Source organism: Pagrus major, chromosome 12 (assembly GCF_040436345.1).
Source record: "Pagrus major chromosome 12, Pma_NU_1.0".
In the NCBI taxonomy this organism is placed as follows: domain Eukaryota; kingdom Metazoa; phylum Chordata; class Actinopteri; order Spariformes; family Sparidae; genus Pagrus; species Pagrus major.
In genome coordinates, this window is record NC_133226.1 from 19,247,978 (window position 1) to 19,267,475 (window position 19,498).

The 19,498-nt window shown below is 43.1% G+C and overlaps 1 protein-coding gene across 2 annotated transcripts in view; it reads left to right on the forward strand.

Moving 5' to 3' along the window:
* The window catches only part of ctif (CBP80/20-dependent translation initiation factor), a 57,279-nt gene extending 41,128 nt beyond the window's left edge, over window positions 1–16,151 (forward strand). The window contains exons 9-13 of one of the 2 annotated variants that reach the window (XM_073478577.1): window positions 820–1,438; window positions 2,567–2,866; window positions 6,014–6,169; window positions 13,096–13,149; window positions 14,455–16,151. In XM_073478577.1, the coding sequence (XP_073334678.1) occupies window positions 820–1,438; window positions 2,567–2,866; window positions 6,014–6,169; window positions 13,096–13,149; window positions 14,455–14,676 (1,351 nt within the window). In that variant the 3' untranslated portion in view covers window positions 14,677–16,151. The remainder of the gene's footprint in view (window positions 1–819; window positions 1,439–2,566; window positions 2,867–6,013; window positions 6,170–13,095; window positions 13,150–14,454) is intronic. The other variant, XM_073478576.1, reaches the window with a different exon arrangement.
* Window positions 16,152–19,498: the final 3,347 nt, after the last annotated feature.

Here is a 19,498-nt window from a genome sequence, read left to right on the forward strand (position 1 = left end):
ATGTACTACTATTATGTAACCAATTAAAATTTTACACAAGACAGTACTGTCGGTGCCTATAGATTTGAACAAGTTGTTGATGGTTCATGCAATTTGTTGTGGCTCATTTTGTGGCTTAAAGAGTTGTCTGTCTGTCAACATTCCCCACCACGTCATGTCAGAATTCATACCATGAGTACCATACCATGTTAAAAAACAGCAAGCTGCACAAATGGAAGAGACGTTTTTTAGCAGATCTGTCAACTAGCTACTTTCCATCTGCGCTCCCTGTCAGGTTAAAGGCAGCGAATACAATTTGTGAACTTCACTATCAATCTGTTATTGAACAAAGGTGTGCTAGCTGTTGCCAGTTGAGTTTTTGCGAGTTCACAGGCTCAGGCAGATAATAGGTTGCCTCCTAGGTGCCAGGGCGACTAATCCCCTGGACCATATGTCAGCGGCTTGTCAAGCCCAGAGCCAGTGCAGCAACAGGACAGAGCTATGCAGGACAGGAAAACACAGACGCACTGTGCATCCACATGTAAGCAGCCATTGGGCTTTTGAATTCTTGGTTGTAGATGTAGATGATAGGTTACTGTTTGTTTCGGGTTGTGAATCGTTGTAGTTATATTTACAGAAGAGCATTGCTTAGTCACTGTAGATGAGGAGGTGAAGATAAATCAGGAATTGTGTATTTTTACAGCACTAACAATGAGTTAAATTCAGTTTTGAGGGAGGAGGCTGTAGACCATCATGGTGCCAGTGTGATACAGAGCTGAAGGTACAAGCCAGCTGCTGCCTCATCACAACGACACTAAGTGAAACCTGCTCTCATTCCAGGAGACAGCAGCGGCCTCAGGGAGGAGGAGGAGGAGGAGGAGGAGGCGGTGGCGGAGGAGGTGGTGGAGGAGGGAAGAACCAACCTCAGCTGATACAACAACAGTCACCGCAGCACCAGAGGGATCAAACCCAACAACAGTCTCCAAACCAACAGCATCTGAACTCAACAGAACTGGGAGATAACAGAAACAGTAGTGCTGGTCGGCCGCCTCGCCAGTATCAAGGGGGACATGGGCAGCGCCAAGGAGGACCGCCACACCTCGGATATAGCCAGAACCGGCGTTGGCACCACAATCAGAAAGGTCAAGGGCATGGACAGACAAACGCTCCTGGTGATAAAGGAGTAGCCCCCAGAACAACCAAAGACAAAGAGACTGAGAATGTAAGACCGGGTGACGAGCAGATCAGACCACCTCAAGACTTCGGCAGGAAGAGTCCCCATGAATTACCCCCGTATGAGACAACACCCACTACAAATGCTTCCCCAGATCTGACAGTTTATAAGGACGCTCTCACCCCACCAGGAAGTGGCAAGGCGAGCGAGAGCCAGTCGGACCAGCCCAAAATCAGCTTGCTGCAGTCTTCTAAGGAGAGGCTGAGGAGAAGACTAAAGGACAAGGTACTGAAAAGCTGCTTAGTGCCTGTCAGTCCGTATTAAGGCAATCAGGACTAATGTGTACACACACGCTACCATTTAGTCTTACAACACACACACATACACTGTCATTAATGTACAGGCATATAGGCACACACTTTTCTTCCACTGCCTCGCTTTAGTTGTTGAGCATTCAGATTGACACACCCGGGCCGGCAGGGAGGGGGGCACATGTTCTCACTGAGGAGGTGAAGAAACTAAAGCGGCATTAGCTTAACAGTTTTTGATGTTTTCCACTGTGTGCTCTAAACTGGCGAGTCAGCCAACTGTGTTGCTGCTCTCAGCTTCCTCTTTCTGCAGCTAACTCATTACCACCAGGGATGGTTTGATTTGACAGCATGGGACTCCCCAGCAGGCCGCGAGGCAGGAATTAATAAACATATCCTCAGTGAATCAATGGATCCAGTCTAAGAGCCAGCTTTCACTTCATTAGGGTGTACTGAACTCGAGCTAATGATATGTTAAATATTTATTTTGCTACTTAAAAGTTTACTAGATCTCAGCATCTTGGGTACAAGTCAACAACCATTGATTGGGTTTCATGTCATATTGATTATGTCATGTGCAAAGTGCCATTTGCCATGTTGCTGTAGACATTAGCACAGTGTTTCCCAACCAAGGGTACTTGAACTGCAGGGGCTTCTTCTTTTACTTCAATTGGTAGCAGCACAACTGCACACTTGACCAACTTAAACACTGACAGTTCAAACAAACCAAAACAACTAAAACAATACATGCTTTTAGATAATTAACTGTTCTAAAGCTGGGATTGGTAAGGTTGCAGAAACCAGCAAGAGCAAGCTAAGTTTTAAAAGTATCTAACCCACCCCCTCCCTTCAGGCCTCTACTGGCCACTGTATACACGCATGCTTTTCTAACTAGAGAACTACTACCTTAAAAATAGAAAGTTACCCTACGAACTATGAAATATACAGTTTAATTGACTTGTCTCACCTTTATGTGTGTGAAAAAAAATTACCTCACACATTTATTTTTCCTTTCTCACTTAAACAAAAAACACCTAAGTGGTAGGCAGACCTTTGTCGACAGTGAATACTGTATCATCACAATTCATCCCATCTCCCACCTCAGGAGGAGGCCCGTGTGGAGGCATCAGGCTCCGGCTCACAGAGAATGGACCGGCTGGTGGACCTCCTCAACAGCATGAGGAGCAACAGCAGCGGCGTGGAGCAGCAGCTGGCGTCTTTCATGGAGGAGGCTCAGCTATCAGCGCGGTCAGAGGAGACCCTGTCTCAGGTGGTCAGCGCCATCTACTCCAAGGCCGTGTCAGACAGGAGCTTCGCCGCCACAGCCGCCAAGCTCTGTGACAAGATGGCGCTGTTCATGGTGGAGGGGACCAAGTTCAGATCGCTGCTCCTCAACATGCTGCAGGTAAAAGGAGGGGAGGGTATCTTCACTGTTTTCTCTTTCAGTGTTCAAATAACTCTTAGCAGTTATCTCTTACAAAGACACAGTTTAGATGCAGTTAGACTGATTATTAGCTATTCACAGATGGGTCAGTACCAGGGTATTTGTCAACCAGAGTCCAGAAATGGTATGTGGGATTTACCTGAGGTCACCAAAAAGGATGATACAGTTGTAACTTTTCTCTCAACGAAACTAACAGGAAAGTATATTGTGATATTTCTACTTTTACTGAAGTAACTGCTTTGTTGCTGTAGGAGACTGGCTAGTCATTGTGCAACAGGCTGCTGTCGTGGTAATGAGCTGGCAGAGCAGCCACACCATGGTTAAAAGAAAATGACCACAGTGATATGACTGTCTCTGCTTCTGTCTGTGCAGAGCGGATCTTGTCAGCTTCAGTTTCAAATTAGAGGAAAAAGTGTCTTCCGTAAATTGTTTTATGCACTTAGATATTTTATTATATTCTGATGCTTTCTTGTGTGTGTTGGCTCCATTACAGCTTGATCTCACAACACTTGGACTAGTCTGCAAGTAAACTATCAGCAACAATTGATTTACAATTAAGTCACAATTAGGGGCTGAATATACCAAGACGCTTCACTAGAAACGCGTCGCCAACAAAACCACTGTTCTGGTACAGCGCGCCTAGGGTGCACTCTCCTCTTGCACCTGTGACACCTTTTCCTAGCAGCTTTCAGCTGCACTGGGCATGGAATCACCCTGCTTTTTTTCCATTAATGAAGTAGTATGATCACCAGTTGTGCATGCATGCCTGCTCCACAGGTGCACAATGCTACCCAAAACACACTTTTTCAAGGCGTTTTTGAAGCAGGTACGCCTGTAGTGATGACTCTGTGTGATCTGGGCCTTGGTCTTGAAATGTTAAGTCAATCAAAAATCAAACACTCATGCAAAAAGGTCAAGTGCACTGTTGTTCCAGCTGCTTTTCTCTGTCTTTTATAGAATTGAAAATTAAATATCATTGGATGTAGACTGTTGGTTTGGCAAAGACTCATTTACTATCATAGATGACCAAGAAAAACAGGAAATCTTTACATTTAAGAAGCTGGAACCAGGAAATGTTTGACAACTTTACTTGAAAAATTACTGAAATTCTCTATCTTTCTTTCTTTCTTTCTTTCTTTCTTTCTTTCTTTCTTTCTTTCTTTCTTTCTTTCTTTCTTTCTTTCTTTCTTCCTTCCTTCCTTCCTTCCTTCCTTCCTTCAACCTAAATATCCCCAAAAAATACATTAATTACTGTGAACAAGATGACCTCAAACGACCTTTTAAAGCTTGTTTGTGTGTTAGTTTTTACTCTGTATGTTTTAACAAAATCCTCTCTGTAATTTCCGCAGTTTGATTCCACCTTAGTTTTACGAGAAAGCACTTTCAGGTGGAAACCAACTATGTGTGTGATGTCGTAGTGATTTTGTACAGTAAATGTCAGCGAGCAGAGCAGCTAATCTAAACACCCAGGGGAGAGAGAGACCCGTTCCTCCCCCCTCGTTCCCTTCACCCTCCATCCCTTCACTTAACTGCACAGTTCCAGTCTTGCACACATGATGAAAACATCCTCTCAGCCGTTGTATATTTCACTACCCCTCTCTCTCTCTCCCTCTCTCTCTCCCCCTCCTCGTCCCTCATGAGCTCTCTATTACCGCGCTCCCCCCAGTCTTATTGCCTCCCCTCACCCTGAACGACACGGGCCAGTGCCTCGCAACTTCTCCCTGCACACTTTCCCCCTCGCTCTCTTTTTCTAACCATGCTCCTCCCGTTCACCCCTCGCTCCATCCTGAGGGTCTAGAAGAAGGTTTGAAATGTTAAACCACCTGCTGCCTGCTGGTCATGTTCACTTCTGTTTATTTTTCCTGCAGATGCTCTTTACACTTTTTTCTCCTCCCTTTGTTTTTGTGTTTTTCCATTCAAACACCTCTTCCTTTACATGTTTTTTGTAATTTTATCCTGGACTCAGCAGCAGTGAATCCCGCTTTAATCCTTTAACCCCCTTTCTCCATTTTTCATTAATCCCCCCCCCCCCCCCCCCCCCCCCCCCTTTTTTCACCGCTGTGTGGTCCCTCCTCTTCTTTTATTTTCTCATTTCCCAGCCTGCCAATTCGGGACCCCCTCCCTGTCTCTGACATTTTGGCTTTTTGCTTTAAAACATTTTAAAATGTCATAAGTGGGCTCCTGAAGGCTGTCATTACAGATTGTTGCTTCCAGACCCCTGGATCTCAATGTGGGGGCAATTAGTTTGTGACCACGCTGCTTATTAAAAGAGAAGCGTCGGGGTTTGTTGTTGCTTTGATTAGCCAGACTGTTGCATGTGGCCTCGCTAATGCTGTTGGCACCTTCCTCATCATCCTCTTTTATTAAATAAGCTCGTCTTTTCTCTTGCTGTGTTTTGCTATATGTATTTATGTTGCCATTTTGCTGCACTGACTTGTTGTTTAACTGTCAAAACCCAGTGGCGATGTCCTTGGAGGTGGAGGAGCCGTGTGTAGTTGTTTGTCAGTGTGCGTGGTATGTTTGTTTTGACAATTGTATATTCTGTGTACGTCTGCGTACAAGAAGCCTTCAGTGTGCGAGCCTGTGAGAATATAAGCTGCTCGTGTTTCCATCGCACTTCAGTCCACAGTAACGGGCAGAAAAATGTGAAGCACTGTGACTGTTGATAAAGTTTCAGTTTAACCCGCCGTATAACATCTTCACAAGTGCACATTAAGCATTAACCCATATTAACCCCCACACTTTCACAGCACTGACACAGTTCACTACCCCTTCACTTTCAAACCAAATTAACATATTCTCCTCCACTCCTGGCAGATAAAAGAAATTCATGAATTTGTTTAATGTGTTTTTCAACTGCTTTTTAGCTTTAAGTACTCTAAGCTGCAAGGTTAATACGTGTGCCACCTACAAAAACTCCCATCAGAGAGATAGCAGAGATGTTAATGGCGATTACCACCACTGCTGATGAATTTATGAAACACTTAAATATCCTCTCGCCTACCGCCTACTCAGAACTTGTATTACACATTTACAAAAGCTGGACAGACTCTAGTGTTTTAGTGTGTTTTCCAAACTCAACTGTAAGTGTTTTTTTCCTCCCAACAGAGGGACTTCGCCCGTCGAGACGAGCTCCAGCAGTCAGACGTGGAGAGGTGGTTAGGTTTCATCACCTTCTTGTGTGAGGTGTTCGGTACCATGAGGAGCAGCTCCGGGGAGCCTTTCAGGGTGCTGGTGTGTCCCATCTACACCTGCCTACGAGAGGTCTGTATCCACATCTACACCTGTTTTTTTTCTTCTCTTTTTAATCAATAAGAAAATGAATAACTAGAGATGCAACGATCGGTCGCATTTGCACACACATGCTGGCCGTGGAAACTGGAGCCAAGGGTTATGAATTGCGCATTTACTTTGACGATAAGAATCTGTAGTCTGAACCAAAACAGCAAACTTTTTATTCCGCTCACGTGTCAATTGCAGCACAGAAGTGTTGTCAAATATATCGAAATATTAATAAATAATGATTCAATATAATGATCTGTGTAATGATGAGTGTAAAAATGATCTTTAAAATGGTTTCAAAACGAATTTATTGCAGTATTGATACACCAGTACTAGCTGCGTTTTTGTCTCCTCTCTGAAAGCAAGTTGACACACGCACATCTGTTTACCTTTCACAATAAGAGTCCCGGTTATACCAGTATACACTGCATAAATTCTTATGAGAGGGAGCTAAAATCCACTCAGACATTTCAGTAACAGGTTAGACTTAAAGCAACATTATGTCGAAATTATGTCGAAATTATGTCGATTTAGCACCCCCCACAGTTTCTATTGCAACACATCTGTCGTAAATACAAATCCCAGCTCTGTAACAATTTGTCAGATGTAATGTAGGTGCTGACTATAAACAAAACTCATTACATCATAACAATGTTATGTGTTGAAAACTTGTATCTTGAAGTAAACATGCGTGTAACGCTGTGATCCTACCCTCTCACTGAAGTTATGTACGGCAGAAACAAGTGATGGGGGCAGAGTGGCTGAGACAGAGACACCATTCACCCTATTACAAGACACTGTACCATCAATATGATTTTGAATCTGTCTTTTTATGGTAAAGAGTTACATTATGTTGCTTTATAACAAAAAAAGAAATCGGCATTGCCCAAGAATATTGCATCGGTGCACCTCTATCAATAACCAATCAATCCAATCCCATCCATGAGTTCCAGTGAGAGAAAGGTTCAGTTGCATCTGTGTATCTGGTCCGTTTAGATCGATACGTGCACCAGGACAGAATTTCCTGTTTTTGGCCAGACCTAGTCTAGACTCCAGACACCACAGCGGGGCTTGGTTAGTGGTGCAACCAGTCAGGACACCGTCAGTTCCAGGAAAATATGTGACCCCAGGTTCAGTTCTCATCAGCTGGTCATGCTCTGTTACACACACTCCAGTGGAGCCACAGCAGACAAGCCACGAAACAGAAGTGGTTAACGACAGATGGGATACTGAAAGGGGAAGCGAGCGAGGGGAGGGGAGAGAGAAGAGGTGAGAGGAAGCAGAGGAGACTGCGGTCAGGTTGACAGTTAGTGTAGAGGAAGTGTACTCGCGGCAGAACAGGTAGAGGAGAGCAGAGGAGGGAGGGGGAGATGACAGAATCTGGGAGTGAAAATTGTTTTTAATGTGTAGTTTGAGAAGTAGAAAAGAAATAATGGCAGGGTTGAGGCCAGGTAGTTTGCCACCCACGTCCACACCTCTGCCGGTCTGGCACTCAGAACACAACAATCAACTCAATTTAATGCCATCCACGCCCTGTCTGAGTGTATGCCCGGGGCACTATCTCAGCAGAAGGCCCGGCAGCAGGACCAAGGGTGTGGACGTCCAGTGTAACCAGGCAGAAATAAACAAACACACATCCATTTTCCAGCATCAGCAGCGTCACATGAAGCCTCGTGGGGCTTGATGAACGCAACGCAACTAGGAACAATGTCAAATTATGTGTATAATTATGTGTTTGACGGTGTTTCCCACAGGATGTTTGGGTCCCCCGAAAGAAGAGTTTGTACATTTTAAAGTTAAATACATCAATTTGGTGCAAAATTAAGAGGCTAGATCTATGACGATCTTGTAAACAATGTAATCAGAAACACATTGATTGTATTTAGGGCAGCAACTAATGATTATTTTCATTGTTGATTAATCTGTTGAATATTTTCTTTATTAATCAATCATTTGTTTGGTCTATAAAATGTATGAAATCAGCGAAGCAAAGCTTTTTCCTTTCTTCTGCTTCCTTTTGTTTGTTGGTCTTGCTGCTGTTTCAGCATGTTACTGTGGTTACATACTGTCGGTTGTTAAGAAACTTTGTGGTGAGTGTGATTGAGCCGGAGAACATGTGCATTACACAGTTTAAATCTGGCAAATCAGGAATGAATATTTACCCAGACCAGAGTATAAAACTATGTAAATCACATCCTGGACTAGGCTGCACGTGAAAGATGAAGACACTGGATTCTTTTTGTAACATCTTACATTAAAAAAACACAGAGGGAATGAAGAAAAATATTTCTTTTGTAAGGAGAAACAGCCTAATGATTATTGGAAATGAGAAGGCAGATACCAGGGCATTCAAATTGTCCGATTAAACCAGATCTGATGGACAGGTTTGATTTGGCACAGCTAAAACTGTTGTACGCACAAAGACAGAAATATGCATACACATTCTTTTCACCAGATTTCTAAAGCTGGATGTACGCCTGATTCTGTTTTATAAATCTCAACCATTGCAGAAACAACACAAGTACAAGCTTGATTTCCACTCCCACAATTATCCATTAAACATCTGTTTGCATATCAATACCTGTGCCCGTTCCACTACTCATTAGACTGGTCGATAAGAAGAACAGCAAAGAAGAAAAAGTACAACTGACTGTTTCATCAGCAAAGTTCTCCAACAGACTCTTAAGCACAGCTGAGGATATTTACAGCACCCACACATTTACCTGTTTACCATCATCGCTGTGATATCTAAGTCGTTATTATTAAGTGTGAGAAGGATGATCAGTGATTAATCTAAAGAGCTCATATTGAAACCAAACGTTTCAAAGTGCAGGATCAAATGAAAACAGCACAGGGAACAACAGGGAAGTAACGGCTCCAGTGTAAATTTATACACCGGTCCCTGATATCTGTAGGGGAAAGAATTGTTTGGGAGGTAAAAATGCTCTTGAAATCTGTAGGAATAAAATACTATTTAACTGAGCTCATTTTTCTGTCTGAAAGAGTAGTAACCGAGTCTGACTCGAACCCGACTCAAGCCTAACAGTTAATGTAAGCTGAATGAATGTTTTTTTCAAATGGCCTCTGTGTTGATTGAAGTCAATTAAATAACAAATCCTATTAACAGGACACAGAGCCCCAACGCAGACAGTAGGTTCATCACTTATTATCACTTATTTTTACACTATATTTTCACTGAAAGCACCATGTCAATTGATAGGACCAAACCAGACTTATATCCAGACATTATTTCTAAATTTGTGTGTGTATCCATGCTTTTGGCCCTCTAAGTGAAAAAAGTTTGGGCACCCTTGAATAAAACCATCTTTTATTGAAGTGAATGACCCGCATGCCCAGAAAGGCCTTCATCAGTTGCACGCTATTTAAACATTGCCTTGGTATCTAAAATCAGCATTCGCCCTCACAGTCAGAGACAGTCAACCCACAGTATATTCAGACAATGATTATGTAAGTGTGCTCAAAAAAATCTTTCCCTTAAATATTCTGAGCATCAAGCCTTTCAGTAAGTGTGTTATATTTTACATTAAGTTGTATTTATAGGCCGTTTTGTTAAGCGTTCGATAAAGTACAGCACTGAGGCGATAGAAATAGAGTAATATTATGTAATGAAACTAAGGGAAGTGCTGGTCCTGACGCCAGACCCGCTGTTGCTATGCAACTATTGGACACCAAGTTAAAGTTGAAGTAGAAATAATTTTAACTTTGAGCACTCTGTGTCATTAGTATCCTGATGAAACATGTTTTTCTCTCTACACGTGTACACCCTGTCTTTTCTTTTTAGCCAGCAGTATGATGACATGTCTCAACATATACAAATATACATGAGTTCAAGTCAAAGTGACAGACAGATAGATGGTTTGTTTTTAAGGATGTTTTTCTGGTCGACTTCATTGAGTCACTCGAGGTGTTGTTTCTTCATTCAGCGCTGCACGAGGATCACAGCTGTCCCAGTTTGTGTTGCGTTTTATGTTCCTGATCAAATGTCTTTTGAATGAAAACACTGTAAATGCAAATCAAGGTTTCCCAGTGCAGCCAGCTCTGTTTGTTGATGATGTAACTAACCAGAGATCTGGCTGTTTTCAGCTCCAGCAGAGAGACTGTGTGTGCGTTTGGTAGTCTCACAGACACCATTTCTCCTGAAGGTTATGGAGCAGCAGAGGAGAGTTGTCTCATTGGAGAACAGAGAGGGAAAAAAACAGTGATCGCAGTGCATAGGAGAAGTGATTATAGACGACTATAGATTAGATCGTTTTAAATGCACTGAGCAAAAACTCGTCCCTGGGCTCCCCAGAGAACTCATTATGAGCTAATCCTGCTTGTCACATCGCTCTCCGACTCTGGAAATGACGGGACTTGAGTTCCCACATCAAACAGCCACACTGTCACCACACCCGTCTGAGCATACTGAGGAGCTGACGTCTGCGCAACTGCTGGGCCTGAGTGATAGGTGGAATACCATTAAGCTTACAGTGTGGAAATAACAGGCCAGCTGGTACTGAGTGTGGACCGCAGCATCAGATGGTGGTTTCTTTTTCAGTTATCGAGATTCAGTTGTTTTTTCTTTCTTAAAGCAAGTGTTTAAACATGATTTAGTTTGTGTATGGGGTTCTGTTAGTATTTGGCTTGTACGCATGCAGGAGGTTAGTTTGATCCTTTTGATTTAATTGGGCAGTAACTGTTTTCTGCTAATTGGATGCAGCAGAAACAAGTCGTGAACACAACATTGATATCCTTTAATGTTGATTTGGCAAGCTTGTTAGCAAAAAGGTGCTTATTTACACGTCCATCAGTTATGTAAGAAGTATTAATTATTCAATTGGTGTTATGTTTCTTGCCAACCGATGAAGTCCAATAGACCTAATGGCTGTCACTTAGGTAGAAAACTGCAGAGATATGTGAAATCGACAAACTTGTTTATATCTGTAGACATGCTCAGCTGTAACTGTAAGGTTCAAAGATTGATAGTTAAACACGGTGGTCCAATCTATCTGACGTTTCTGGGGCCAGACGCGTAAAACTTTTTGTAGATTCACTGCTAAATCTCTGTGTACGCACACAGACAGAAGATGCATTCGTATTATTTTCGTCAGAATCATAAAGCTGTGCGTACGCCTGATTCTGTTGTATGATTCAGAATCATTGTGAAACGGGTGCACATGCAAAAGTTTCATTTCCACTTGCACAATTATCAATTAATGGATGTAGAAATGCCATTAAATGTGCATTTGCATATTGATACTTGTGTCCGCGCCACCACTCATTAGACCAGGATGAACAGAAAATAAGCAGCACAATTCAGTTTGACCGACTGTGTTTCATCAGGAGGTTCTTCAACGGCACCGGAACAACCCTCGTTACACATGTCTGTGGCTATTTATAGAGCCTGCACATATACCTGTAAACCATCATCGCACAATATCTCAGTCATCATTATTAAATCAAGCTATACAGCTAGACTTTACAAAGTTCTTCACAGTCTTGGGTCACATGAAAAGATCTTTGACCGAGAATTAAGGGTTTCTAAATGTGATCTCTCAGTTGCATTTTACTGAAAACTGTGTAGACTGCAAAATTAAAAAAAAAACAATCAGGGAAACAAACACACAACCTATAAGTTCTTTGATAAATTAAGTCTACCCAACAGTGACATCTCGGACTAACTGCAAGTTTGGTTAAACTTAAGCTGTCATTTTCTTTAGTCTGTGTTCCAACAGGTAAATCAGGTCTACAGCTGTACATTAGTAGAAATGTGACAATTGTGAGAGCATCAAACGTGTTTTTTAGATGAGACTCTTAAATTGTATTCCAGTCCTGTGACCCTCTTTTTGCTCTGTTTTTGGTCTCTACCACCTCTTGACGGACGTATCTGGCTTGTTAGCTGCAAAGCTGCTAGTCGCAGGTTGTGTTTTTACATTTTCTTTTCACTGAAAACAGCTGATTGACGGCTAAACAATGAGCCGTAAAACGCTCCAAATCTGTGGAGCCAAGGGGAGATGCAGACTTGGGTTATAATTCTCTGTAGGTTCGTCACTCTGCCTGTTCAATTCACATGACAATCACAGATTATGCTTTTAAACACACTGAGATCCTGTGTATTCTCCTCAAGATCTCACTAACTTTTCCATAGCTGTGTGCCCGTACCCAGTATTTATACCTCATTTTGCTGATCGTGCAGCAGGTTTAATTAGACATAACTCCAGCAACAACACTCCCTGTTACTTCCTTCACCTGCTTCAGGTCATTTAAAGTTTGGAAACAGCCGTTGAGCTGGAAAAGGAGTATTCAACCAAATTCCTCTCTGCTGAAATCTGACACCACCACATGCTCATAGTCCAACATGGTGTCAGTCTGACTCCGTTTGTCGCCATCCGTGCATCCCTGCTTTGTTTGAAAGTACCAGTTGTATGCCCATCTGTGCATGGGGCCAGCGTCGGGTAGAAAAGCCAGCTAGCATGTTTACCAGCTCCACGGTTTGTTTTTGGCCACGCTGTGTGTGTACAGTGTGTGTGTCTGTGTGTATATGGGGATATACAGCAAGCCTTGATGTGTGATGGTTAGCTAGCTTGCCAGGATGAAAGCCTGGCGTGTTGACTTCCAAGATTTAAAATGTTAATGTAGAAAATATTTACAATCAGGATTAGGTCTTTTTCTTTTTTTTTCTCTCCCTTCTCTTGTGAACTGATTAACACACACAAACACTTGCATTTGCTAAATCTCTTCCCAACCCATGTGGCATTTATCCAAATATACATATATTTATATATCTACAAGCCTCGCTGTGCTGGACTTCTTTATGTTTCTACATTTGAATTTCTCAGGATTTATTTTACTTTGTGCAGCTTTTTGCTTTGCAGTATATTCACAGTGTCTGTTCTTGTGTCTTTTAGCTGTTAGAGTCCACAGATGTGAAGGAAGACGCAGTCCTCTGCTGCTCCATGGAGGTATGAACCCCACACACATACACCCACACATAAAGAGCAAATTGTAAAATATGGCAAAAATGAACATTTTCCAACAGAGTGTGAAGAAACAAGTGTTGCCATGATGTCAAAGATGTCTCTGTATTGTGTCTCCATCACCTCTGGTTTGATTGAATAAAATCCTCAATTCGTAGAGTAACCAACTGTTCGAGACAATGCCCGTGGTTCTACCGCCTGCGCCACAGCACGTTTCCTAGAAGCGTTGTTGTGCTCTGCTCTGTATTTTTGACCGAAGCGGGCCGCAGCCGCATCAAGCTGCACAGAGCAGATCGAGCCAGACAGGCAGTCAGACAGCAGATCGGCATTTGGTTAATTTTTTCAAAATAAAAGACCAGGATCTACAGCACAACAAATCGGAAATATTAACAATATTTGTTGTACCTGATCATAGTCTTGGTCAGAGCTGCTGTAAATCATCTCCGTGCTGTATCTCCCTGCTGTCAAACTGACCTACGTCAGTCTTGGTGGCTGCTTTCAGTCCGAGTTCAGTGTCACAAACTCACTGGCTCCACGGCTAACTAAATCATAAGTTAAATAGCTAACGGTTGCTAGCTACAGCCAAAGATAGTCAGCAAAGAGCAACAGTTGATGCTGTGGCCAATCTTTTTGGAGCTACCTTTGAATTCTGTCCATATCCTCCATATGATACCTGTAATGCTTGAGTTTTTTAAATCTCTGTAAGAGAAGGTCAACTAAATTAAATCCAGTAAAACATCTGAACAAATGTACATAAGAAACAAATTCTAACAGAAACCCTCAGAGCCCATGTTGTATTTAAATGCACAGTGCTCTCCAGCATGTACTGTTTATAACAACATAAAACACACGTCTTTGATATTCCAAAGCAGTCTCCTGAGGGTTATGAATAATAAACCAGTGCAGGTGAATTTAAGTAGAATTATGGATTAAATCAGACAGAGCTGGTCAGGTCATTTTGCAGGAGCAGAAAGCTCACTCCCACCAGAGATAATATGTATTAAAAAAAAAAGAAAAAAAAAAAAAAGAGACAGAGCAGAGACAGGTGAGCTCTGCTTGGCAAACAGTTCCCAGATGCTCACAAACACAACCACATCCTTTGCTTGTCCTGATTACTTACCAGCAGGCTCACACACACACACAGCTCTATGGCCAGAGGGTGTGTGAACCTTTGCTGTCTGACAGTATCCACAGTAACAAGGTGCCAGACGTTGTGTTTTGCTCTCAGTGAGAGACACACACACCCCTTCTCTGACCTCCTCCCTCCCTCTCCTCTCTCCTCTCCTCTAGTTGCAGAGCATGGGGCGTCTCCTGGAAGAACAGCTCCCAGAGATGATGACGGAGCTCCTGGCAGCCGTCAGGGACAAGATGCTCTGTCCGGCCGAGTCCCAGCTGACCCGCTCTCTCCTCATGGAGGTCATCGAGCTGCACGCTCACCGCTGGAGCCCCCTGGAGGCTCTCACCACCCAATATTACAACCGTACCATCCAGAAGCTCACCACCACTGCCTAGGTGCCAGCTCCCCCGCAGGAGGAGAGGAGAGGAGACGAGACAAGCCCCCCCCCCCGACACCCAGAGGAACATTTTCCTCGAGTTTTACCAAAACATTTAATAATCACGCCACTCTCTACATAAAAACATGCTTTACGTGGTTATTTAACTGTACATTTCAATAATTTCTCCACTGCCACAAACAAACCAGAAACAGTTAGCTCTGACACTACATGTGGCATTCAAACAATGAGAATCTGACACACAATTGAGAAACACTAACGTATATATGGCCAGTAGGGGCGTGCTTGGCCACACAGAGTGTGGGGGGCTCGCCTGGCGGAGGGATAAAGGAGGGAACAGACAAGAGTGGGGTCACACAGGGGAGAGGAGGAGAGGGCAGCAGCCTGCCCATGGGGAATAGAGAGATCCGTACCCAAAGATGAATGGAGGACGGAGGGAGGGAGGGGGGTCAGGGTAGTCTGTGTCAGTCTCTTCATTGTGTTCATTTGCCCACCATCCTCCCCCTCTTCTGTCTTTCCATCAGCCCCTGGGGTCTGTGTGGCTGATAAAAGAGAGAGGAGGAGGAGGAGGAGGCGGCAGGGAGCAGACACGATGCTGTCTGTCTGGGCCGTCTGCCCCACCGGGCCAGGGACCAGGTCAAAGGGCCCTTAGCTGTGGAGCTCCCCAGCTCCCACAGCTCCTCCCTGCCTTTGTTTCCCCCGGCTCCCCCACCACCACACCCCCCAGCAGGAAGCCTTTTTGTGGAGATGAGACAGCGGGCCTGCTGGGCCGGGCTGGACTGAGGATAAGGATCAGGCTGGCTAGAGTAGGGTGGCAGATGGCTGCTTGAGCCCATGTGAGACGACGACACACTCCTAACACACCCCCTCTGGCACCCCGAGCTCGGCCCGGTGTCGCCAACAGAAGCAGTAGGAATACTGCGGCGGTGGTGGGTGGTGGGTGATGGTGGTGGATGGGGGGGCAGCATTAGAAAAGCATTAAAACTGCTGTCTGATAATTCTTTTGTTTTTGTCCTCCAGGGGAATGTCTCTTCTCCTCTGTTAAGCAGTGCATGTCCATGCTTTGTTAACCACATCAATGATATTATATTATTATTTTTTTAACCATTTAGTGTTTTTACTGTTGTCGTTTCATTTTGAAGTCTCGTTTTTATGATACAATGTATGTCTGAGGTAATAATAGTAGGCCTTATTGCACAGGTTTGATTTGTTTTGCACTGTTTGGAGGAGATTTGCTTTAGAGTTCAAAAAGAAGAAAAAAAGCGAAAGTTTTAAATTGAAACAGTGCTTGAGGATTAATATCAAAGATCTCAGTAGTGAGAGATGTGAGTTGAGCATAGTGAGGAATTTTTAGGATGTTTCAATGGACTGGTGGCCTTGTCAATTATCCATTTTTATAGGAGCTCTCTTGTTTCGGGGGCCTGTGGCAGCAGAGGACTGAACAGTTGGACTTATTCACATCATTCTGTTGCTGAAGGAAAAAAAAAAAAAAAAAAAGTGATGTGACAACAAAAAAACAAGCATGGCACACAGAGAGACAAAATTTCTCCTACTCAAGCCATTCTTTGCCGTGGACATTTTGCAAGTGTTTAATATCGACTGTATTTGATCTTGCTTTGTTTTTGAGGAGGAAAAAAAAGGACTATTAACCTGTGTATTTGAAGATGACAATGATGAAAAGATTATTGTATGACCTCATTAGCTAGTCATATGTGACCCTTATTCCAGCTAACGTGTGAACTATGATATTGACGTACCAAGCCAATCATGTACCATTTGTAAATGGGCTCTATATATAGTCTGCATACAGTATATTTACAAGTATTTAAACACATTCAAATAGGAATGGGGGGATAGTGCAACACAGGACAAACTGTGGCTGTGTGGCTAGAAGTTGGCCTTCCCATGCATTTTTATCAGGAACTAGCTCATTGTTTGGGAGTTACACATACTTAGTTTCCCATTGGATTTGTGGGCAGTTTTAAGTGTTTTTATATTATTTTCTCTGTCTTGCATCAAGAATTAAGATCCTGTGTGGTAGAAACACAACCCAGAAGATTAGTTAGATGAGAAGGGTGATTTTTAAAGCTCACAAATGTTTGTGGAGGTGCAGCCTAATCGTCTGTAACTGTGTGTCTGCTTAAGAAGTGATTTATTGTTCTGTTTTTTTGTCTTTATGTCTAGGTTTCTATTTAAATTATATTTTGCTCATTTATATATATATTTTCCCGTCTGGTGGGTTTTCAAGACATCTGAAACTGTTGTGATACCTAGCTTGCTGGCAAGTGTGTAAGTGTGGTATTACCGTGTTTTAGTTCATGAGAAGAGAGAAAAAAAATAACCCATCGGTGAGTTTCCATTATGCAAAGAGCGACTCGCTCTCACAGCAGATGGGGGCAGGTGGGGATCTCCCCCCCCCCCTCCTCGTCTGTGGCACTGGAGCCTCCGCCCCCCACCCTGCGTGCCCTTAGACCCCTCTGCTCGGGTCACATGACTCACTCGACGATTGAATGAGACGCACCTTCATTTGCATACTCTAATGAATTTTGAAAAAAGAAAAAAAAGAAGCTCCGGGTCGGCACACAGGCAAGCTGTAGATTGGCAATATCTGTGAGCTCTTGTTTGTTTTTCTAAGCAACTGAAAAATAAAGTAACAGGAAAAAAAAAAAAAGATGTGACAGAACAAACTGTGGTGTGTTTTTTCTTCCGCGTGGTATCATGAAGACATCACAAAAGGGAAACGCACAGTTTCCTCTGCCGTAACTAATCTCAGCACCACAGTAGGTCATTATACTAACAATTCATACATGTGCACACTGGCACTCCTCATCTACATGTCTTCGCCTTTACATCGTCACACATTAAAAAGACCACGCTTCAGTATTCGAACAACAGTGTGTGTGTGTCTGTTGCAGCACGTCCTTGGTCAGTGATTTGCCTTTGGTGAGCCCTGACACATGCCTGGGGCTCCCCGACTGCGGGCGTCCCAACGGGAGCTCTCAGTGTCGGGGGTTCGCCTCGTCTCCAGAACCTACAGGACGTCCTTCAGCGCTCGTCCACATCAATCAACATAATCCCATGTGTCAGAGTATTTAAATGTGTTTGACATTGTGAGACACACTTTAAAACTTGCCATCCACACCGTGACAAGCTCTTGTGTCTTTGACAGAGATGGATTTATGATGATGGTTTCATTTAGAATCAAAATATGTGTGAGCTCCTCTTTTGAACACAATACAAACAGAGACAATACGGGAGAGATTATACAGTAATAGACCAACTCGTGCTGCTGTAGTCGAAGAAGAGAGGGAGAAAACAAGTGGAAGAAATGGTGACACAAAGTGAATTTGCAAGAGGAGATGAAGTGAGGAAACGTATAGATATATATATATAGTAATGGATGAATCTTGGGACAGTATATAGGAGCCTATTGAGGGCTAAATGCAAATGGTGGAAGAAAGACAGAGCCGGCCCTGGCTGACAATTAGCATCACGTTAATTTGCGTCTGTGCAGTGAAAACAGACAGTTGAACAGGCTTGTTAGCCCTGAGGGATAATGTCTTGCTGGCTGACTGTGCTGCAAGAGCCGAAAACGTAAAGATACAGTAGCTGTGTCTCCGATTTACAATCGGATCACATTACAAAAACATGGTGTTATTCGCCTGTGAGCAAAGTGACACAATGAGGGAAACATTAAGAGACTGAGAGAACAGACTGTTAGGCGGATGGATGAAAGACAGGAGGCTGTTTTTGGTGTTGAAGTTTCAAATCAAAATGATTTGGACTCAATCAAAAGAATATTACACTATTTTAACAATCAATTAATCATTTTGAGCAAAAAATGCCACATAGCTCCAAGATCCGAAATTGATTTGAAAAGACGTTATTTACACTCTTTTTTTTCTCCCGCCACAATCTTGACTGCTAGCTGCTAAGCTAACAGCGTAAGCATGCTACCCTGCCTGAAGTGGGTGCTCGAGCATTACAGCGCATCGAGAGTTTACATAAAGGTCTTTTTTAAATCAATTTGGGATCTTGTGACTTCTGGAAACATTTCATGTTTTTTTAATTGCTTTTTACATTTTAAAACACGTCTCCATCCACTTCAGTTGTTTAGAAGAATGCTGCAACACTGTTTTTCTGTGAAGCTCCGGAAATCTTTACGCATGAATGTTACATTTTCTATCTTTAAGATGCAGATTGTGTAATACTGTCATCTTAAGCTTCACATCACATCATTTTAGACTGAGTGAGTGGATGTTTCTTTAACTTCTAACATTAATCCTTAATGTATTCAGGATTGATATTTTATAACCCAGTTATCTTCTTTGTGAAGTATTACAACATCTTATAGACTACACAATGAATCGCTTCAACGAGAAAATAACTGCTGGATTAATCAATGATGAAAATAATAGTTAGTTGTACTCCTATTATGGACCGCAGGTGTAAATTTAATCACGCGTGCTTCATGGCGACATATCATGACTTGAGTTTGGCCGGCTCTCCCTGCTGGCATTAATGGATGAATGGATTTGTGTGTGTGTGTGTGCGTGTGTGTGAGTGAGTGGAGGGTGACTCACGCCAGTATCATCCATTGTTTGAGCCAGACAAAAGCAGGCTGCATCTCAGCTGGCCTTGATGACGAACCAAAGCCGAGGAGGGAGGACACTCGCGTTAGGATAACTGCTTACACACTCAAACACACTCTCCCACATACTTAGACAACTCAAGCGCCAGCAGATCCTGTGTTCGAGTATCTCCTCGTGGATGTGTCTCGTACCGTCAGCTGTCTGATGGCTCACACAGTGTGTTGTTCA